The 22,964-nt window shown below is 45.9% G+C and overlaps 1 protein-coding gene across 3 annotated transcripts in view; it reads left to right on the top strand.

Annotated features, from left to right (window-relative positions):
• The window catches only part of CORO2A (coronin 2A), a 62,759-nt gene that overhangs the window by 10,974 nt on the left and 28,821 nt on the right, over window positions 1-22,964 (top strand). Inside the window, exons 1-2 of one of the 3 annotated variants that reach the window (XM_014888139.2) lie at window positions 17,202-22,418; window positions 22,515-22,715. In XM_014888139.2, the coding sequence (XP_014743625.2) occupies window positions 22,515-22,715 (201 nt within the window). In that variant the 5' untranslated portion in view covers window positions 17,202-22,418. Of the gene's footprint in view, window positions 1-17,199; window positions 22,716-22,964 lie in introns of those variants that run through there. The other 2 variants (XM_088155981.1, XM_088155980.1) reach the window with 2 other exon arrangements.

Raw genomic sequence — 22,964 nt, 5'->3', positions numbered from 1 at the left:
CTGCAAGGAAAGCCTTCTGTACAGTAGCCTTTAGAAGAGATACCCACTCTGCCAGACGTCTGCAGGCACGGTTAGACCTCACAATAAAGACAGGTGGGACCAAGTGTCCTTGTCTTCCCAAAGAACATGGCATGTTACTGAGACCCAGCTGCATCATTCTAATGGAGAGCTGAACCTTGGTTTCTGAAACTCAGAAGGCAGCTTGGCCTTGAATAGCAGGAAACTTCTTTCTGGGAAACAGGAGAGTGAAAGCATGGCATTCTAGTTTCAGGAGAAACTGCTGAGCTTGCAGAGTGTCCGATGATGAGTTTTTCAAGGCTGTCTTTCTGACAAGAAACATGGCAACGTCCCTGATAATTTATAACTTCCTTTTTAAGCTGAGTTTTTGCAGGTGTGGAGGGGGCAGAAGAGGCTTCCAGCTTTTCTTGTTCTTTGAACCAGGATTGTTTTATTTGCTTTTCTTTTGTAATGAATCAGGATCTTGCCAGCATATAAAAGGTCTCTAAGGTAGAATTTGCCCTCTTGTTGAATTCAGAAGCACATTAGTACTCACAAGGAAGTTGATAAGCAATAATATTTTCTTTGCTGCCCAGGTAACCAGCGAAGTGAAAGAGGGTATTGTCTCTGGAGAATGCAGGCAAGTTAGGTTTATCTTTCTGTACACAGGCTATCTTGGAAAGCTAGAGGTGAATCAGAGGAAGGCAGGGCTTACCCTCCAGAGAGGCTGGCATTGCCCCATCATCTGCTTTGGTGATACTGCCTCCTGCCTTTCCTGAGAGCTCTGATAAGCCTAATGAAACTGAGCTGAGGTTTGGGGTTATTTTGGGTTTTCCCAGTCTTCACACTCCCCCGATCCACTGTGGTATCTTCTAAAGGTCATGTTGACTGAAGACATTTATGTCGTCAGCTCACCATGTTTCTTTCTGTTAGAGCTTGCAGAGTGTGGCACCACATGAGGCAGAAAAGGGAGTGGTGAAGGGATAGATTGCCAAAAAAAGGTGTTACCACTGAGTGTGGAGTCATCCCTGGAGTATTCCCCTGTGCCTCCTGGGGTGCACAAACTGTCTTTGCACTGGCCAAGCACAAGTGTCTTCACACACACTGAAGGGTGGTCTGTGCACTTCAGCTTGATTTCTAGCTGATGTTGGCTTAAAAATATTAATGAAGAAACTTCTCCTGTGACCGGGGGTGATTACTGATGCTTTGCTCCTGTGCCTGAGTGTGTGGTCTGAACCTTCAAGAAGCAGAGCTCCAGGTGCTGTTGGCAGTGGAGTAAGAGTGATGGTGCCTCAGGCTCCCTTGCTCCAGGGTGAACCACTTCGGTTGCTTATGGGAGAATAGTGCTTGTCAGGCCACTGCAGGGAAGTCGGGTGTCTGGCAACAGCCCCTCCATGGGTACTCACCAGCTCCTGGGCTTTCTAAGCAAGCTGGAGGCTCCAGACTGCTTTATGCCTATAACGAGGGTAGAAGCATTCCCACGTGAAATTTAATAAAGATAAAAGTCAACTTCTGCACCCTCATGATGATGCAGCCTCTCCCTGCAGTGAAAGGAGCAGCTCTTGTAAAGGCTGTGAGGGTCCTGGTGGGCAGCAAGTTTGACCAGAGTCATCTGGTTAACTCTGCAGCCTGAGCTTCTCCACAAGACTCCAGATAGGCATATTTCCCAAGGAGGCCGATGGGATCTCCATCTTCATCAGTCCTTCAAACTCAGCTGGACAGTCTAAGTAACCTGACCTGCCTTTGTAGGGAGCTTTTCTGTGGGCTGGGAACAGGATGGACTCAGAGCTCCAGAAGTGTGTTCTGGCCTGACGTTTTCATGTGGTTCTGTGTGCTTTACTGTTGTAATTTCTCTTTCCTTCTCCCACTAGTCCCAGGGAGGCCCAAGTACACATTTGGTGTCAAGATTGGAAGTGACCAATCAAATAAAGAACAGGTGACAATTCAGCCAGCATTTCAAAATGTTCTGGGGGGTTCTACCCAAAACATAGTCTTGAATTCCTCACCAGATCAGGTGACAGGACAGTCTGAGCCTCTTCAGAGCTGTCTAAGGCTGTGGTCTCTGCCAGTTTTTTCCTTTGCTCTCTTCACTGCCCCTCACCATTATTGCTGACAGTGCTGGGATGAGTTAAAAATAACCTGGCTGAGCTATTTTTATGAGACACATGTGCTCCTTTGTCCATCACCCTGCTTTGCCAGCATGGCAGAAGAGCACTGAAGTACCAGGCAGTGGGGATGTGGCAATAACATGGACAGGTGTCACCATGAAGGCATTATGCTGGATGCCATTTGGCATTGCTGCCTGCCTTAGGGAGTGCATTGTGGTTTAAACTTGTAACTGAACACAAGTGCAGCTGGAGAAGGAAAGCCAAGGGATTTTTGCTGTTTCAACCTTGTCTTGTGAAAAGTTGTCTTGTTTCACTCACTTCTGGCAGCCCTTCCCTGCCCCTGGACATAGGTGCTTAAAATTATTTTGAGGTTCACAACACTTGATGTATCTTCTAAAGTAAAAAAAAATTACACTATGTGCATTTTGCCAAGCTTGGGACCTTGGCATGAATTTGGCCCTAGTTGGGCAGCCTTGGGTTTCATCATTAGAAAGATGCTCTGAGACAAACAACGTGGTACCTGCTGGTGATGATGTTTGTGGGGGTGCATGGCTGCAGTGGGTTTCTGGAGCCTTTCTATTTAGTACGGGCTGGGTCTCTATGCAATATTTGCCTTCCCTGGCCTAAGACATTAACTGAGGGATGCAAAAATACTGAAATATCTTTCTGCTTATGGTCTGAGCAGAAGATGCCTGTGTCAGTGGGGGAGGCACTGTCTCACCTCTCCTGGGGCTGTGTCCATGCAGTACCCTCTGCTTTGACCTGTGACCTGCTGCAGGCATGGGGGAAGGGCTGACATGTCTCCTTGCAAGGACTCACATGAGACCTCACGTCCTGCCCTGGCTGGCGCGCACCAAAAATAAAGGGCAAGAGGGGCTGCTGTGCACTCTCAGAGAAAGCTATTGACCTTCCTGTTTAGTAGATGAGGAAATCAACTCATTATTTTAGTATTGAGTGACTCCTTCACCTTCCTACTTCATGTCCTCTCTACTTGTGCAAATGTTTATTATTAAACAGTAGAGCTGTTTGTTTTGCCAGGGCACCATATTTAAGTATCTGTGCCATGCTGGAAAGTTGCAAATATTTTGGAATGTTATTTAGAGCTGGGTTTTGTGATGAAAGACAACAGCTCTAGAATATGTTGCTCTTTGAGATCTTGCTTGCTGGTGTCATTCTTTCCCCCTCCACTTCTGCGGATCCTGGTCCATCTGCACTGATGGCAGATGCACTGGTGCTCTGCTCAGACAGCCTGCATGATGTGCTGCTGCCTGGGGTGACAGCAGCAGCTCCCACAGCCCCTGGTGGGCTGCCCAGGAGAAGGGACCGTAGTGCTTCTGCAGAGGAGCAGTGCTCAAACCAGCATTGGTAATGGATGTGGACAAAGCACCTCTTTTCATCACCTGTTCTGCTTCTGAAAATACAGATTGGAACATCTGACTGATGCTTGATTTGGCGAAGGCTCTTAATGAAGCTGCCTGATAGTGCAGGAGAAGTATGTGCTGTGTGTCCCTGAGGCCACCGTGTCTCTCTTGGGAAGGGCTGGCTGCAGGCTGGGAGCTGCTTTTGGGAAGAGACACGTGTCTGTTTCTGAGGGCCGACTGAAACCTTAGTCTGAGTTCCCTTAATCTGAGCCCCGGAACGATGGCTGTGGATCCTCATGAAACAAAAGACAAAGAAAGGCAATTGATAAAATCGAGGCCCATCGCAGGATGGCTCATTTAAAAGGCTGGTTCCCAGCTGGCCGATTTAAAAGCTTCCAGCTTTGGGAGCAGATAGTGTTGTTTTTCCAAGGGTATGCCTCTGAGCAGCTGCAAAAAGGTCCTGCTGCCTGACAGAAAGGCGTGCTGAAAGGTTTTTATTTGCTACTGTGGATTGATTGGAGTACAGATGCTCTGGAAGACGTGCTGCATTATTCATGTGGTAGATACCGTTGCTAAAAGCTAATGTAGAGCCTGGAGGCTGTGAGGAGTGGTACGGTCCTTTGTGTGGTTTTGTTGATTCACTAGAGAGCCTGGACTGCTCTTAAGCTTTTTTGCTGAATACTGAGATTGATAAAGCAAATCGAGGAATGTGAGATCACTTAGTTAATGGCTCTCCACCTCTTTTCTTGTTTACAAAAACTATTCGCAGCTTTTTTTTTTTCCTTTTTTTTTTTTATGCATTATTCATACAAAACTGCTTGCTAGGCTAGCCCTGTTTGCAAGACTTCATCAGTAACTCAGTTTTCTTGTGGCACTAGCTTAAACTGCTTCCCTATCCCGGCTCAAGTGTCTGCAGTGGGTGTCCCACTTTGGATTCTCCATTAATGCATATTCAGTAGCGTTACCCATGAGATTCCCACTGCTGTTCATGGATGCTGGGGCACCCAGCAGCAGCAGGGCTATCAGACACACATCTGTGTTTCTGCACACTGGCTGCAATGGGAAGACCCCACGCAGGGTTCAGCACGCAGTGCTGTGATACACAGACCCTGTTTTTGTGCGAAGAGGTGAAAACGCAGCATGTGGGGGCAAAAATACAGTGTATGTGCTTGTGACTGGAGTGCCTGAGATGCTGTTCTGGAGACTGAATACACAAAAGTCAGCTTGGGAACATGTGTTTTTCCATAGCTCTCTTTGCTAACTGTTAGCAGCTAGCTGTCAAGGGACATGGTCAACACTGGTCTTGGTTAGGTTCTCCATCTGGGGACTCCGACCTGATAAACCTCATCTCCAAGGCAGCATTTGCTTCTCAAGGATTTTGCTTCTCAGAGGACGGTTGTGGAAGAGGTACGGCCTCAGTGCAGACTCCATCTGCCCTGCATTAGGTGCAAACAAGCCATGAACCAAGAGGTGAAAGCCACCATATCAGTGTCGTTTATTTCCCTTGTGACAATAAAACTGTAGCCTCTGAGCTTGTAGTATTGTTTGAGATGACACGTGCAGATGGTATTTAAAGCTCTGGTTTGCTGTATAATCATATGGTCTGGTTGATTTTGGTTCCAAAGGAATTTATTATTGGTAATTTCCCCTTGATAGTGTGATAGCACAGAAGTGGAATTTAGATGGCAAGTCCGTCTAGGGGTGTGTCACCTACTGTATTGCAGATACGCCTAGGAGAGTGTCCATGGCTTTGAGGGGAAGGTAGCTTCAGCTGAGAGGCTCACAAACCATTGGGTGTAATAGTTTTGTGGAAAGCAAGTCCAGAAATGAAATGGTCTATTCTTACTTGGCATCTGAGCCAGAAGGCTGGTGTCTGGTGATGAAATTCTGAGGGCTCTGATTTTGTCTTGAAGCAGCAACTCAACACATACTGTAATGAAACAGGAAACTGTTTCTCATGTGTGTGTCTTACAAATTGTAGATAACACTGGCATTCCGCTGTTTGCCTTCAGGGTTGCCTTTTTAAGAGTGTACTTTTATTCTGTCTTTGAATATGGAAGCATGTGTGGGTGGATTTTTTTGGGGGGGGGAGTAAACCTGAGACCATTAAATTAAATAAAAAATGTTGCCTGGATAAGGGTGGGAGCTAGCAAACTAGTCTGTAACATGCAAATGGACACAGCAGGGCATGTGGATTTCCCAGTGTAGCCCAGCATATGGCACAGCTTCTGTGTGCTTATGGCCATGCTCTGATGGTGCTGCTGGGTGCAGGGAAGTGACTGGCAAAGGACAACAGTCAGACATGCTGGACTTCAGAGGTGTATGACTGATTACTGATTACATAAAAGTTCTGAAGAGTGTTCTCAGGGAGCAATTCCCCACCCCTTTCCTGGGCAGGAAAAGACAATTTCTATTTTGAAATTAAAAAGCTATAAAAGAATAAAAGGAAGAAGAAACAAAAACGGCAATGACACTGTTATCTGCTGAGCTGTTATCTGTATGAGCTGTAGTTGCTCTCTGGATTTCTGGAGCTGTTGCTTTTCATGTACTGCAAAGCACAGACACCTTTGCTTATCCTGTTACTACCACTGGGCTTTCCAGGCCTGTTTATGTGGGAATAAATTTTCAGCAGAAGCTAAAGCCTGTAATTATATTAATACAATCACAACAGTATTGCTGGTCCTCCTTGGCATGCAGAAACTAATCCAAAAGAGTTTCTTCTCACAGGGGGAAAGGAGAAGATGCTTTCATCCCCATTTTGCCTTTAGAGAGCCATGTCTGCACAGGGACATTTGTTGGTGTGCAGAGCAAGCCCCAGTGTGGAAGTGTGAGACTGCCTGTCCTGCAGAGAGCTGCCGGGTTGCACAGTGCTGCAGGCCTGACTGTCCATAGTAGGAGCAGCAAGGCTTCGTGCAGCTCGGGAAGAGAGGCTGGGACAGGAGGTGTTCTCTGGCTCACTGATTCTGAATCTGGGCTCCTGGGTGTTGCTCCAGATGTCCAGACACAGGTGAGACAGGAGGTCTTCTGCTGCAGATAAGGCTTTCTGTGAGTGATCTGCTAATGATACAGATGCTTTACTTTGCTGGACATGGAGCTTAGTCTTGTGTGTTGGAAAAACCTGCTCCCAAAGCCCCAGGAGAACAAAAGCTTGGAGATCCTTGCACCCCTTGCTGTGAACAGCAAGCACTTTAATGTCCTGCATGCGGCCCAGTCTGGAGATCCCAGTGGGTTTCTGTGGTTGCTTAGCCAGTGAGTTGTTGCCTAAGGGATGCCCTGTGATCAGCTCAGCAGTGCAGTCCAGTCTGGCAGGGGTCACAGCTTCCAACCACATGGGATTCTTCTAGGGACAAATGCAGAGACCTTCCCAAGCCTGGCTAATTCCCTTGTAACAACAAGAAGGGATGAGTGGAGCTTTGGACTGCAGTGGGGCAGGTGATGTTGGACAGTGCTCATGGAAGATGTGTGGGGACGCCAGTCAGTGTGAGCTGCAGCACATGTGGTTACTGCGTTGCAAAGAGAGAGAAAAGACAGCAACACACACGGACCTCTTTTGGGGAAAAAAGGCCAACATTATTGTACAGACATCCCGTATTTAAAGTGTGTTATGTGCAGCTAGGACAGGACAGTAGTTCATTGGACGATTGGGACAAACATCCCCTGGGACAGCATGTCCGGATGTCCCATGGGAAAGACACCAGGTGTTAATCTTTATTATGAATTCCCTTCTGTTTTTCATCAAGTTATCACTCTGGGAGACTGCCTCCCTTAACTGAAGCTGTAGTCAGCTTGTCAGCCTGGGAATGGACCTGAGAGACAGGAGAAATCCAGGCCTGAGAGGAATTGCCAAGCTGCAGTTTCCTAGCTCTCTAAATGTGTGTGTCCACACAGCACACACGAAGAGCTGTCTGAAATTAACTCAGAGCAATTAACAGGTTGTCGTTGAGGACTGTCCAGAGAATGGAGGAGATTCCTGAACTCTAGACACAGGGAAGCTTGAGCCTCTTTATAAGGAGTACATCAGAACAACAAGAAAAAGTGGAACACATGGGAGAAATAATGAGATGAAAAAGGCAGAATGAGCATGATCATGTCAACACTCGATTTCATCTTCCAGAGGGTGGTAAGCCCAGTGAATGTGAGATCATTTATCTTGGCTTTAGAAAAATATTACTCCACACAATTAAGATAAGGGAATATGCAATGCATACATCTGTCTGTGGTCAGGTATATGTAAATCTGGTGAGAGAATTATAGAGGAGAGCTTACATGTCAGTTTGGTATAAGAATGTGAGGATTAATTGAGAAGAATTTTGCAGGGTTCTTCCTGACATCTGATGCTTTTTGTATTTTTGTTAGTAATTAACACAAAGGAATAAACAATAAACAGGAAGCCAGGAGGAGAAGGAAGCTTGCCAGAATGACAGAGCTCCGTTTTGAAAATGCCTTGATGAGCTGAAGTAATGTCATGGGAAAATTAGGATGTGGTTCAGCAGAGAGAGGTTCGGGTCTTCAGATAATGCAGCACCATCAGACCCAGTGCAGCTCTGCAGAAAGGCATCCAAAGGCTGGCTTTAATTCCAACACAACCCAGTGACGTGCTGTAGGAAGAAAATGATACATATGAACTGGAGAATATCTGGTTAATTTTGAAGGAAGGCTTGGATGGTTCAGTCCGTCCATGTTAGTGGAATAGATGTATTCTGCCAGTTTTAGATGCAGCTGCTCTGGTGAAATGCAGACGAGCCAAAGAGAGTGAAAGCAAGGAGGACAAATTTCTCACCTGTTCAGGAAACATGGCTGACAGAAGGAGAATGAGGTAAAAACCAGGGAAGACTGGGAAGCTGTGTGTCAGCTGTGGAGGAAAGCTTGCTGCAGTAGGAAAGGTAGACTTTTTTGCCTGGGATCTGGATAAATAGAGTAAGAAGCAAGGGACACTGCACAAAAGGAGATTTAATTTTGACAGTGGAGACAAGCTGCATAACTGTAAAGGCAGCTGTCTGCTGGGTTAAGTTTAGCAGGATGATGATGGTATCTCCATTACTTGAGAATTTTGGGAAAAAAGTCTTTAGGGGATAATGTAGAAAAACTAATGAGAAGGACAGGAAAAAAGATGGATTCCAAGACCTGTGATTATCTGCTTTTGTTTCACAAATTTGTACTTCCTGGAGGACATGTAGGTGTGTAAACAGAGTGGTGAAAATCTGTTTTGAACTTAAGCCTGCAGCACTCAAAAGTAGGTGTTTCCCATTTTCCACAAACCACTTACCCATTTGAGGACCTTGGTAACCTCATGCTGTGGTGAGGAGCTATCATATCACTGGAATCTGAATGCACCATGTCATGGTGATTTTGGGTTTTGTTAATGCAGTTTGGCTTGTGAAGCCTGGCAAGGGTTTACAAAAGCTGGGCTGACTTTCCATCTTTCTCACTTTTATCTGTGTATCTACCAAGTTCCACTTTTTACTACTTTGATGTCATCTCCTTTTCCCAGCCTCTCCAGAAAACCTTCTCACCTGTCTGTTCCTCATCTAGTTGGTCTTGAATGAGAGAGCTTACACTTTGGTCCAGCTATATTTGTTGGTTTATGTCATCTGTTTGAGTGGCTCCTTGTTTTCCTTCTCCTTAGCATGGCCCATTGCAAGTCCCTCGCAGGCAGTGCTCTGTAACAGGGATATGTCCCTTCTTCTTTCCACTGAATGCTCACAGAAAATTCTGGTCTACTTTCACTGTACCTGTTCAGGATCCTCATCCAAGTGCAGATTTCACAGGGTCACAGCATGGCTGAAGGTGGAGGTGCCTCTGGAGTTCACCTAGTCCAGCTGCCCTGTCAGAGCAGGTTCAGGGTGTTGTCTGGCTGGGTTTTCAGTGTCTCTAAGACTCCACAGTCTCTCCCAGCAGCACATGTCTGAGACAGGCAGAGTGTGTGACCACCCTCAGAGTCCAAAAGTTCCTTTTTACATTTAACTCTCTGATCAAGCTCAGGCTGAACAGCCTGTGGTTCCCCAGATCCTCTGTCTTGCTCTTTTGAAGCTAAGGGTAACACATTCTTCCAGTCCTCAGGAGTGATACCCCATTGCCATGAGCTTTCAAAGAAAACCAGGAATGACCTTGCAACAACAAGGGCCAGCTTCCTCAGCTCCTGTGGGTCTATTCCATCAGGCCCTTGTCCATATCTGGTTAAATGTTCCCTGACCTGATCTTCTTCCAACAAAAACCAGTCTTTCTTGCTTTGGATTTGCTGGATCTCTCAGGGCTCTGGGGTGCCTGGGCTGATCCTAGCAGTAAAGACTGATGTGAAGAAGGTGTTCAATGTCTCAGTCTTTTCAGTGTTCCTGCTGCTTTTTCTAGTGCTCCTTTGCAACAAACTTCCTCATTTGTGCTTGGAACTACTCCCAGAGAACAACAGAGTTAAAGTTAGTATTTATACTTCTGCCTTCTCAGGGCAAGATAGAAGTTTCACATTTCCATTAAGAAAGGAGCTGAAAAGAGGAGGTTTGCTGTGACACTTGGATCTTCCTAATGCACCAGTGAGCAGCTTTTTCAGTACCAGAAAACTGGAAGATGGTCCAGGAAATAACTATTGGCAGGTGCTGGAACAGATAATTTGTTACATGCTTGTCTCCAAGCTCCATTCTTAGCGATATTTTCTTCATAGGGACAGCAGTGTATTTCACACAGCCTTACCCAACCAAGTAAAGGATTGCTTAAAATGAGAAGGGACAGCATGACCCTTTAAACACAAAGTTTGGATGGCTGTATTGAGGGCTTGGCCTTGATTTGTTGATTTTGATGTACATTCTCATGGGAAGATCTTGTTATAAACAAGTTGTCACCGAGCAGGAGAAAGGAGCATTTGCCTTTATGATGAAGACCTTCTTCATAGGGAAGCAAGAGCTGCTAGTAGATTGTGATGAGGATTGTCTCAGAGCAGTGAAGCAAAAGGATGTTTTGTCGAAGGCTTCACCCTCTCTTCTACCAGCCTGGCAGTGCAGTAATTCCCTTGGTGTTTTGAGGGGTCTCCTCTAGTCTCTTTGCAGGCTGCATACCAGGGTATGCCTCTCCACCTGCCTGGTGGTTCATAGGACTTGGTATTTTGGAGTACGCCCATGTAATTAGTAACTGTGATTAAGAGAGTCACAAGTACAGCCCCACTGGCTTCCCTCTGGCTGCTGGCGAGTCCTCTCTGGAAGCAAGAGGCAGGTGCTCCTGAAAGTACTCCCTGCTCTGCTGGTTCTCCAGGTCATGCATGGAGAGTGTGGGCAGAAGTCTGTGAGGGTAGGTCCGCCTGAGGAAGTTGGTGCAGGGCACCAGGAGAGTGAGGGAGTCTCCTTTCTGGGAGTTTGCAAGGTGCAGCTGGAAAAAAGCTGCAGCCATACTGGTATATCACTGAGGACTTTCTCTTAGCCACAAAGTTAACTTGCATGTGTGATAAAGCTGTCCCTTACTGCTGCTTCAGATGAAAGGGAAAAGAGGAGAATGGGATGAGGACGAGGTCTGTTAAATCACCTGGGACTAATATTGGTGTGGGGATGAACAAATGATGACTGGACTGTTCTCCAGTGGGCTGACTGCTCATGGCTGAACCTGATCCATGTTCACACGTGGAGTCTGTCCTGTCTTCCAAAACCTTTTGGAGATGAGTGCATGCTACTTGAAGAAAAATACACTTTACTACAATACTTGACTTAGCAAGAATGAATGTTTCCCACTCTGCTGTTTCTAATGAAGCCCTTTTCATTTCCATGATAGCTGAGAAATGAGGACACATGGGATGGAAAATTGCACTGATTGCTTGCACTAAAAAGTGGCACCTGCAGACTAGCACAACAAACAGATACCTTTCTCATTGCTTGCTTGCTTTGTGATCACTGTGCTCCTATCAGGATTGCAGCCAGCAGCCCTTTCTCTGCATCAGGCAAGAAGAAAGGGTGAGAAATGCACTTGGAGCAGTGTGAGGTTGAAGGTTTTAAAGCTGTGTGGAAGTGAGAAGTACCTCTGCACGCTGTTTTTTTCAATGCCTGTCTCTTTGAATGCTCTTGCTTAATCACAGGGGCAAGGTTGCAGTGCCAGGTCCTGAGGAGAGAGATCTTTGCCCTGTGAAAGCAGCATTAATAGCATTATTCAGAGTAAATACAATTATGCGATGTATTTGTGTTAGCCAAAACTGTCCCAGTCCCAGTTGTGTGGACCTGGGATCTTGTTGTCTTAGATTAGTTAGCTGCTGAAAGCAGCCGTATCCCAGTGAAGGTGCCTGTGTGTGAGTCTTGCTGGTGTGTCCCATGCAGGTGACAGATGTTTCCTGCAGGACGTGTAAAACACATTAACCTTGCCTGGCGTGAGATATTTACTGCACTGCACTGCTTCCCTGATCAGAGCTGTGCCCTGTGCCCTGATGCTGGCTAGGTGAGAGCAGAAAGTTTTGGAGCAGCCTGCTTAGCAGATGTTCCTCTGCCGAGATTCATCAGGAAGCAAGATGCAGGAAGAATCACACCTCTGATCAGGAGAGGGGACAACAGTCTTCTTAAAGCAGAAAGACACTGAAACCAGGATCCTGTGCCTGTGTGAAGAATGCAGAAGCCTGGCTTGGGAGCAAGTAGCACATGTCCTCCTGCTTCAACATAAGTCTATTGTGGGAACAGCAGAGTGAGGAGAGGGGAAGTACTTTTCATGGAGCTCTCTTGTACAGTTTGCTCCGGAGCCATGTCATGAAATTTACAGTGCATGTAGCTGGCTCTCAGGCAGAAAACTAGCAGTATTTAATGATATATTAATTGCCTTATTTAAAATGATGTGTTTAACTCTTTCCTTTCAACAAGTCCTGGGGTACTGGCAATGGGAATGTATCCCCTATTTCCAATACATAGCTTAGTGTTCAGTGTGAGGCAGTCCTGAAGCTGACTTCCTGTATATTTTTTTCTTGTCATCTGGATGTAAGCGTTGTCTAATTGTCGTTGGCAGAGACAAGATGGCTGAAAGGGCTTTTTGAATCTCCCAGAGTGACTCTTCTTACCTTTTGGTATCAAGTTACCTTATTCATTTTTGGATGGGGAGGAATGGAATTGAGAGAGTGGAGGGAAGGAGAGAGATTTTAGCAGAACAGGAGAAGGATAAGATGGATAAAACTGATGGATGATTTCAAGGAAGAGAGAGGGGACCAGAGAAAATAATGGATCTAGGCAGATTCCAGGAATGACAGTGATTCTTACTTCTATTTGATTTTATTACTTGGAGCTGAGTGCAGGTAAAGATTTTATTTCATGGACTAGTGGTACAGGACTGAGAAGAGGATTTGTGTCTTCTCAGGAGTTTTCTAGCTGCATATGCTTGTGCCACTTGCCATCTGCATTTTGCATGAGGTCGGAAGTTTGAATTCCTTGTGGCTTCTCCTTGGATGCTTGCAAACAGCTCTCTCAAAAGACTTGCAAGGCTGCCCTTGTGGGTTTTTCTGGCCATAGAAACATCACTTAAAAATTATTAGGCTGAAAGGGAAGAGGCAATGCAATAAAGGTTTAGCATTCCGAAGGAGAAGGTAGAAAGGGAAATGAAGTTTTAATGGCATTTAAGATTGAAATGCTCATTGTAACTTTCAAAATACCTCTTAGTAGCATTTGCATTGCTTCTTTTCTCCTCTTTTTATGTCTTTTGACCCGGCATACAAGAGAAGGAATGAGGACAGAGTGTATTTTTTTCTCTGTTAGTCTCTCTGCTTTTCAAATTACCTCTAACTTTCAAGGGATTTAGACCTCTGAAAAATCTTACAGAACTTTAAATTCTCTTGATTCCCTGGCAGTAAGGACACAGGAGAAAGAAAGTCCAACTTGTCAGGCTAGATCACTTGAACATCTGAAATGCTTTCCAGAATGGCAAGTAAGAGGTATAGGCAGAGTTTGAAAACCTGCCTATGAACGGTAGAAAACAGTACTTAAACGTTTTTTTGGTAGACTGTCATGTTACTTGCTTTCCCCAGGAGTGCACTGGGACTAGGTCTCCAGAGGTTTGGCTGGATTTCAGCCTGCATTGCCCCGTGCCAGGGCAGCTTTCATGCAGGAATACAACACAGGCCATGTGCAGAACAGGTCTTGAGGAGAAGGGAGACTTCTTGCACCAAGCTGGGGGACCATGAAGCAAACATGACCATTATTATTCATTTCCAACATTCATTGGCACGTGTTTCCACTCTGCTCAGAGGTGTGCAGCAGAAGAGAACAGAAAACAATTGTTCAGCATGGTGCATGTACCATGCACATGATGGATCTGTGCAATGAAACCATTGTGCACAATGAACTGGAAGGCTCTGAGCCCAGGTGTTCCAAGGAGTGTGAGCATATCATTGTGGGTTTGGACGGGGAAAGGGTACAAGTTTGTCTCTTCAGGAGATGCTGTGCCAGTTAGAGTCTCTTGAAGAGCTCTGTCTGTTCTTTGGTCGCTGCAATAGAGTTTCAGAGATTTCACAGAATATTCTGAGTTGCAAGACAACCACAAGGGTGAATGGCCCATATGATCCAGAGATCAAGGGCAGAGAAAGGCAGTCTGTCCCTCTGTTGCTGACTTGAAGGCAAGACAGAGCTGGAGAGCTTTCTGTTAGAATTCACAAACTGTTATTTGGACTAAAAATACTGCATTGGCTTAACTAAGTGCTGCTTCTGCAATCCACATAGCCTTTTTATGCCCTGCTTCCATTCCAAGACTGTAATACAGTCTTGTGAGAGACTCATAAGACTCATCTAATGTGATGCTCTACAGGCAGTGATCTTGCGCTTGCACAGGCTTAGTTTGTATGAAACTTGTAAAAAAGGCTTTGAATATCTTACAGGTGATGGGAGTAGAATGCTTATTTGTGTCCCTGGAGTCAGCTGTGAGCCTTCTCCCTTCACAGCCTTGAATAAGTGACAAAGTGACAAGTGCTGACCTGGGGAAGTCCAGAAGGGGTCAAGGACTTGTGCCTTGATGGATGAGTGTTGGGTGGATGGATGCTGGGTGTTGCCAGGACCCTGCTGTGGGTCAGGTGCAGAGAGGGTGTAGTTCATGTCTGGAGCCAGGTCCCACAGGAGATGGGTGTTGGGATGGGCCAAGGGCGACTCTGGGCACCAAGCACAGCTCTCTGCAAACAGGAGCTGATTTCCAGCCTGGTTCGCTTGAAAAACTTTCTGGTGCCAGAGACCTCAGACACCTTCCTGAAGGAGCGCCACATGGCCTTGCCAAGAGCAGAAATTTCTTGTGCCCACTGGACTTGTTCATCTCCTGTGAGTTTTCCAGGTGGTGTTTTTGTACTATTTTTTGTATCTATTTCCTTCCTTTACAGTTATCTCTTCTTTTGAAAGTGCCACCCCTTTTGCTCACCATTATCTTTAGGTCTGTATCTTGGATGGGGTGGTCTTGTGCCTCAGCAAGTCCTTTTTGCAGTCTCACAGAGTTGCTGAGATTAATTTCGAGGAAATAGGGCCTTCTTGTTGTTACAATGCAGTGGAAATGGTTTCAGCTCAAACTCTGCATCAAACAAACTGAAATTGAACTTTTAGCATTTATCTACCATTATACCACTCTTAATAGTAACCCTGAAGAGTGATGTATTTGGAAGGAGCTAGTCTGGCCAGTTAATGGTTGGAATCATGGCCAATTGCTAAACAGCTTTAATTGCAACTCAACTCTTGGTACCATAATGAAGCAGATTGTTCTCAAATAGCTGTATCTGATTCAGCTGCTTTTTCCCTCTATGTTAAAAATTGAAATTTTGGCATTAAGCACTGCAACTGAAAATTGCTTAAACTGGCGATACCGGGTGCACTTCTGAGTGGGTTAGTGCAGCCAGGATGAGTGGGTGTATAGCCCTGCCACACTCCGGACATAGCAGACTTATTGCATATGAAATTAAAATTATTATCTGATTTCTCTTCCATCTCTGTGAGTCTGTTTTCTGTCCAAATCAGGAGCAGCTGTAGCTCTGTTGTCATTGCTAGGCTTTTATTGAATCTGCCTGGGAAATGCCAGGAGAGATTAATGCCATTCTCTCTCCCACTCCTGTGACTGATAAAAGTTTTGCTGCTGCCTAATTGGAAACTTCTTTGATGCAGTTAAAACGCACTGTCTTGTCTCCCTTAGACTTTGAAAATAGATGATTTATATCCTCCTTGTACCAACTTGTTCCGTGTTTGAAGCCTACTGTCATGGCTTCCCTCCTTCATCTCCATCCCAATGTTTTTACAATTTCTTAGCAGATCTCACACCTCTGATCACTGATCCATACAACTCTGCCCTGAATTCTCCTCTAACTCTTTGGCACGTCCTCAAGAGCAGTGTCCAGAGCTGAGGTCTGTCGTCTAATGTTCATGTTGCTGGTGATCGAAGCACAAGCTGAACAGAAATCCCAGTGCAGGCCAGTGGAGTGGAGCGTGAGCACGCGGTATACAACATCCTCTTGTCTGCACACTTGCTACATGCTCCTTCTCTCCTGGAAATACAGACAGCTCATGCCATGACTTGGAACTTCAGCACAAAGCCAGTCTACCTCATTTCTTGCTTATATTTTCAGAATAGGGAATATGCCTGTAAGGAAAAAAAATACATGGAGAACATCCAGGTTGGTAAATGGTGGGGTTGTTCAACCTTTCCCCTTGTATAAACTCAGTGAAGAATGGTCACCAACACTGAGCTCATTGTTGAATCGGGATGGGTGGCAGCAGGCATTCTTGGCTCTGAAAGAGTCACGATGCTGAGCCCTTTGGGCTCGTTTGGCAAGTGGGGGCCCAGTCCCTGATAGTCCTGCTCTGTGCAGCTGGGAAGTAGAAAATGAGTCACCTTCCTGGCAACCAGCAGCGGGGTGCATGGAAGTCCTGACTCCCAAGTCTTCTGGTGCCATCATAGCTGGAGATGTGCATGTCTGTTCACAGGGGAATGAGCTCTGCTTCACAGCTACTTTTTTCCTGGAGTGACATGGTCACACTGCCCAGCTGTGGTTCTCTGGGTGGGCAGAGTGAGATCTCATTACTGCCAAAACACTCAATTCCCCTCCTTCCAGATGTGATGTGACCCCTATCATTTGTGCTCTTTTTAACCCACATCAGATACCTTTTATGATCTGATTCTACTCAAGTGCCTTGTTCTGGTTTTTGGTTCGGGATAGGTTTTGCGATTGGTTGTAGTTGTGGTCTTTTGCTTGTTTGTTTGCTTGTGTTTTCATAATTCCCATCCTCCCCCCACATTAATTCTCTGCTCAGAGTAAGAGAAATCAGCTTGGGATGGGGCTGAAGGTGCCAGACCACAGGCAGTCCAGGACTGTATGCTTCCTAGTGGAGTGTGGAGCCGCACCCAAAAACTGGTATTTGTAGGAGATAAGGTGCCCATCAATCTTCTTTCAGGCCTTTCCCAGGATGTAAGGAAAATAATTTCCTGGTCTGTTCCCGACACTGACAGGGATATCAAAAACACTAAGGATATTAAAGATGAGAAACGGTAGAATAAAGTGTTGACAAAGTTTTGAGTTTTTACACTATTGGGGCTGACTCTGCTGCTGAGAGTCTTTCACAAAACACTGGTGCCAGAGTAGAGGGTACTCTCAGTTTGATCTGGATTAAGCGACTATATGTCTGGGTTTCCTCCACATATTTCACTTTTTACATGTGGTTATTTTATCCAGGACCAAGATAAATTCATCCAGAATTCACAAATGTCATGCATGGTTGTAGTGGGTTGACCCAGGCCAGATGCCAGGCACCCACCAAAGCTGCTCACTCCCTCCTCTCTGCAGCTGGACAGAGGAAAGAAAATTTAATGAAGAGTTCCTGGGTTGAGATTAAGGAATGGGGAGTGGTCATTCATCAAATCACATCTTGGGCAAAACAGACTCAACTTAGAGATACAAAGTGAATTTATTACTTACAAAATCAGAGCAGGATAATGAGAAGTAAAATACATCCTTAAGAATACCCTCCCCACACCTCTCCCTCCTTCCCCAGCAGTACGAGGAGACAGGGAAGGGGATTATGGTCAGTTCGAGGCTCTCCCAGTGCTTAGGGAGAGGAGTTGTTCTCCTGCTGCACCCTGGGGTCCCTCCCGTGGGAGACAGTTCTCCATGAGCTTCTCTGATGTGGCTCCATCTCATGGGCACCAGGTCCCCTCAAACTGCTGTGGTGTGGGTCATTCTTCCATCGAGTGCAGTCCTCCAAGGACAGGCTGCTCCAGCCTAGGAGCAGGGCACCTCTCTCCATGGGTCTCCCACAGTGTCACAGCCTCCTCCAGGCATCCAGCATGGGGCTCCTCCATGGGATGCAAGTGAATCTCTGCATCCCCTGTGGACCCCCAAGGGCTGTGGGTGGGTCTCTGCATCCCCATGGATCCCCATGGGCTGCAGGGGCACAGCTGCTGTACCAGGGGCTGCAGTGCCTGGAGCACCTCCTGCCCCTCCTTCTCCACTGACCTTGGTGTCTGCAGAGTTGTTGTTCTCTCATGTTCTCACTCCGCTCTTCTCTGATGCATTTACAACTGCACAAGCCCTGTTAGTTTTGAGTTCTTAAATCTCTTATCACACAAGTGTTACCATCATTTTGAATTGGCCCAGCCTTGGCCAGCAGCACATCTATCTGGAGCCATCAGGGATTGGCTCTGCTGGGCATGGAAGAAGCTTCCAGCACCTTCTCACAGAAGCCACCCCTCTAGTCCCTTGTTACCAAAACCAGGCCATGAAAAACCAATACAATGGTGCAGGCAAATCTGTAATCCTGGGGTAAGTGGGATGCAACAGGAAAATTGGGAACATGCTGGCCTATGGTGAAGCACGTGTTCAGTCATATTCAGTACAGGCATATGCCTGTTTGTTTGGTCTGACATTTCCTCAGGAGTAGTAAATACACCACAGCATTGCTCTCCTAAGAACATATTGAAGTGCTGCAGACATCCCTAGGCTTCACAACTCTTCTAGGAGATTACTCCTTTGGCAAGAGCTAAGACATTTGCAGTCATGTTTTGCACGTGAGTCACGAAAAGCTAACTTCATAAACAGCCAGGTAAAAGAATGAGAACTAAAGCAGAACAAAGTCCCTTCAGTACTACTGCATTGTATTTCTGAAGACAAGTGACAGAACTGGAGTCTCAGTCTTTACTTGCATGTTCTCTGGAGATCACACAACCATTTTGATGGTCATGTTTGGTAAGCACCAAAGATCTGAGTAGGCTGTGCTTGAGCGTTTCAAAATACCTTAGTGGTTTTCTAGGCACCCTTTCAGGTGCCGGAAAGAAAATTCCCACCTGTTCTGAGCACCAGTCTGAGATTTGCTATGGCTTTGCTTTTTTATCTCATAATTTCAGACTTAACTGCTGAGCTCTGTCTTAAAAAAAGAAAAGATAACGAAGCAACAGATTCTTGGTTGATTCCCTTCTGCTCTTCCTTCCATGACCTGTTGCTGACTGCACTTGCTGCATCAAGCTTTCATGCTCTGTAGTTGAGACTCTCCTCACAGTCAGATCTGCGTATCAGAGTAGTCCATGTTACATCATTCTTTCAGAGTCAAGACCCAGGAATGCCTACAGTGAGAGGCTAGAAAAATAATTTTAAACCGTGTGTCCTTGCCATATCATTTGTAGTTGTATTACCCTGCTTACTGAGGCAGAGGAGCTACTTCCTCTCTTAATGCCAGCAGTGAGGAATTCTGAAGCAAATGGCTGTACTTTACTCTATTTTGTGTGAAGTACTACATATTCAATCAGGAGATAGTTCTAGTTCCAGTTCTAGGGTTGCACATTTCAATAGGCAGAAGCTGTCTGGAAACCCTGTCCAGCCTGAAAAAGCTGGTATCCAACCTGGTAAGCAGAGATCTGAGAAGTGCTTGTAGGGATCTTTGTATCCTTCTCCAGGAACTCTTTGCAGCTTCGGGAAAAGATCTTAATGTTCTTTGCTGGGAGAGGTGGTAATGAAAACCACAAGGTCCCAGCATTTGGTCCCTGAGAGCATTTAATTTTCAGACATTATAAAATGCACAAATATGCCTTTTAATTATTTGGATATAATAGTACCAGTTTTTGCAATGTAAAAGCAATCCTGTCTTACTGACAAAATATTGGTATTTTTCCATCACTTTCTCCCCTCTCCCCCCCATTCCTTATACCAGTTGCTCTTTGCACTTTTTTTAAAGTGGTTGCCTATCCAAACAGCAGTTTTTATGAATGAGGAAGAAATGTGTTGTCATCACCTCCCATCAGAGGAACAGGTGAGAAAGCTGAGCCTGCAAGGCACACTTCAGATTTATTGGGTTGAAAGTCTGCCTGTATGGGTGTGCATCTTGGTGTGTTGGCAGTGGCATTTTTAGGGCCGTACAAGATACACATGGCTGAGATCCAGAGGCCCTAAAATCACGGGATTACAGAACAGTTGAGGTTGGAAGTGATCCCTTGAGATCATCTAGTCCAACCCTTCTTCTCAAAGCAGGCTCAGTTGCCCAGGACCATACGTCCAAGGATGGAGACTCCATAATGTTATGGGCAACCTGTGCCAGTGTTGGACAACTTTCACAGAGAAAAAGTGTTTCATTGCATATAAATGGGGTTTTCTGAGTTCCAGTTTGTACCCATTGTTTCTTGTCCAGTTGCTGGGCACTGCTGAGGAGAGTCTGATTCTGTCTTCTCTAGTACCTCTTCTGAGGAATTGGTGTGCGTTGATAAGATCCTTCTGAGCTTCTCTGGGTGAAGAGTCCTGACTTTCTCAATAATTGCTCCTGTGTGCTTGGTGACTCCTTTCTCCAGAAGAGGCTTGAAACTTCAGACCACACACTCTCTCCCAACTCAAGAGCAGTGTGGCTAGAATTACCTTGCAGCCAGGGAATTTAGTTCCTTTTGGAAAGAAAATAGTCCTGCTGTAAGAAGCAACTGCTGCATACTGCTTCATCTGGACAATGCAGTGATTCTGCCCCCCCCTCCTGGTGTGAGTAAACCTAACCACTAAAACTGTAATGAGCATGAAATTGTGTGAGAACACTGCACCTCTGGGGCTATTTTGGGAGCTAGCCAGTTGCATATAACCTCAGCTTGCTTTTTGCCTGTGTAGATCAGCTTGCAGGATTGCTGTTTTCTTTTTCAAATAACTTGGATTTCTTCATTTTTGTTTGGCACAGTTGACTATGACTATAAAAGATGACTATGAAAGTAACTGGTGATCTGCCAAGGACTGTTACAGGCATGTGTATTTGCCCAAGGTGGAGTTGGCTCTGAGCTGTCAGTAGATTTGGGAGGAGGCAGGAAATAGGATGCAAGTTGAGTCCTAGTACTGTTAGTCCTAGTACAGTCCAAATCTTCCAGTGTGACACAGGATGTGAACTATGTGGATCTTTGTATTGATGAGAGCTTGTAAAGCTCCAGTTTTACTGCCCAGTTTCTTAGCCTTTGATAGTCATTACAAGAGGCTGCAATACCATGCCAGCAACATGGACGTTTTGGTTTAGAATTGCTTAGACCTCTGCCTGTCAGAGGCAGTCTAAGCCTTGCTGTAGCTCAAAAGCTACTTGGTTGGGTTTTCTTGTCAAATTGGAGTATTGTTGGTCCAGCATCACTGATAATACTGTTCACCAAAAGCACATTAAAGAGGTCATGATGGGGCAAAACCATGCCCTCTGCCAGTATTTGCCTATATTCCCAGCTGTTTTGTGAGGTGCTCTTTCACCCATTATCTTCCTGCCTGATCTGCATTTCTTTTCATCTGGGCAGCAGAATCTTCTCACCACACTCACTGTATGCCTTTTGCTCTCTAAATCTTGTGGGATCTGGATTTAATAGCCTTAATTGCATTTTCTGACCAACACTGATAGTTTCCTATTTAAAAATAGCCACTTGAAGGACATGGTTCTACTCCTCTGCTCTTGTGAGACCCCACCTGGAACAGTGCATACAGTTTTGGTGCCCCCAGCATAATAATGACCTGGAACTGCTGGAGTGAGTCCTGAGGAGGGCTATGAAGTTGTTGAAAGGACTAGAGCACCTCCCTTGTGAAGACAAACTGAGAAAGTTGAGCCTGTTCAGCCTGGAGAAGAGAAGGCTGCCGGGGAAATCTCATAGCCATCTTCCAGTATCTGAAGGGCTCTACAGGGAAGGTAGAGAATAACTCTTCATCAGGAAGTGTAGTGGTAGGACAAGGATTAATGCGCACAAACTAAAAGAAGGGAAACTTGGATTAGATATTCTTTACTGTGAGGGTGGTGAGATACTGGAACAGGTTGCCTAGAAAAGCTGTGGATGCCCCATCTCTGGCAGTGTTTGAGGCTGGTTTGGATAAGGACTTCAGCAGCTTGGTCTAGTGCGAAGTGCCCCTGCCCATGTCAGGGGGGTTGGAATTAAAAGGTCTTCAAGGTTCCTTCCAACCCAAACCATTTTATGACTCTGTAACTTTACGATTTTATGAAGTCAGTTGCATCAGCTCCATTAAGCCTCACTGCTCTCTGTGATTCTTGTGTTTAGGATGCTTTATGTGTCATGTAAACACCATTTAAAATGCTGTCTGTCAGAGGGCTGTAGCAGAACATAATTTTCTGTGGAAAAAATATCAACAGGTGACTGTAACTATTCCTATGATCTGTCAAACTTCTTTTTTCCGTTTCATGTGAGCAAAATTTAGAATAAGTTTTGGTCCTAAACCACCTGAACCACCTAAACAAAGCATGTATCCAGATTAGTTTTTCACTCACTCTTTCATGCTTATCCAAGATGTTGTATTTTTCATGCTTTCTGAGCTCTGTCATACCAGAACTCTTCTCCTCTTAAACTTGCTGCCATGTGGCCCTGCCTCAGCGATAGGGACTACTGGCACATGCACAGCCCAGCTGGCTGGTGATGCTGATAGCTGCCATTCCTTCCCCACACTCTCCTCTCTCCATCAGAGATGTGCAACAGGGTTATGGCAAAGGGTATACACCAGAGAAGACTGCATCTTTAGCTTGCTGGCTGAGGCTTGGTGTGAGCAGCTCAGGTAGGGAAGGTGAGCCTGTGGTGGGGAGAGGGGAGTGAGGTTCTGCAAGCCTTGCCAGGACGGCCTGTCCTTATGCCTTGGGACGTTGTGTTTCTGTCCCTGCAGATGTCGTGGCACCCACAGTACCGCAGCTCCAAGTTCCGCCACGTGTATGGCAAAGCTGCCGGCAAGGATAAGTGCTACGACTGCGTGCCCATCACCCGCAACGTCCACGACAACCACTTCTGTGCCGTGAACCCCAGCTTCATTGCCGTGGTCACCGAGTGCGCGGGCGGCGGCGCCTTCCTCGTCATCCCCATCAAGCAGGTGAGCTCCCCAAGGAGAGCTGGCTTTCCAGAGCACATCAAGAGGCTGCAGGAGGGACAGGCTTTCTAGGTGGCTAGATCGCCGAGGATATTCAGTTCATGATGCAAATTGCAAAATGATGGAAGAGGCCCTAGTTGCCCTAGCAGGTGACTCCTGGCATGTGTATATTTATGTCTTGCATTTCTGCTTGCAGATTTTCAACACCTTGCTTCATTTTACAACTGATTTGCCTTTCTTGTATAATCAGCA

The sequence above is a fragment of the Sturnus vulgaris genome, chromosome Z, assembly GCF_052056855.1.
Source record: "Sturnus vulgaris isolate bStuVul1 chromosome Z, bStuVul1.hap1, whole genome shotgun sequence".
In the NCBI taxonomy this organism is placed as follows: domain Eukaryota; kingdom Metazoa; phylum Chordata; class Aves; order Passeriformes; family Sturnidae; genus Sturnus; species Sturnus vulgaris.
This window is presented reverse-complemented; position numbering and strand designations above follow the sequence as displayed.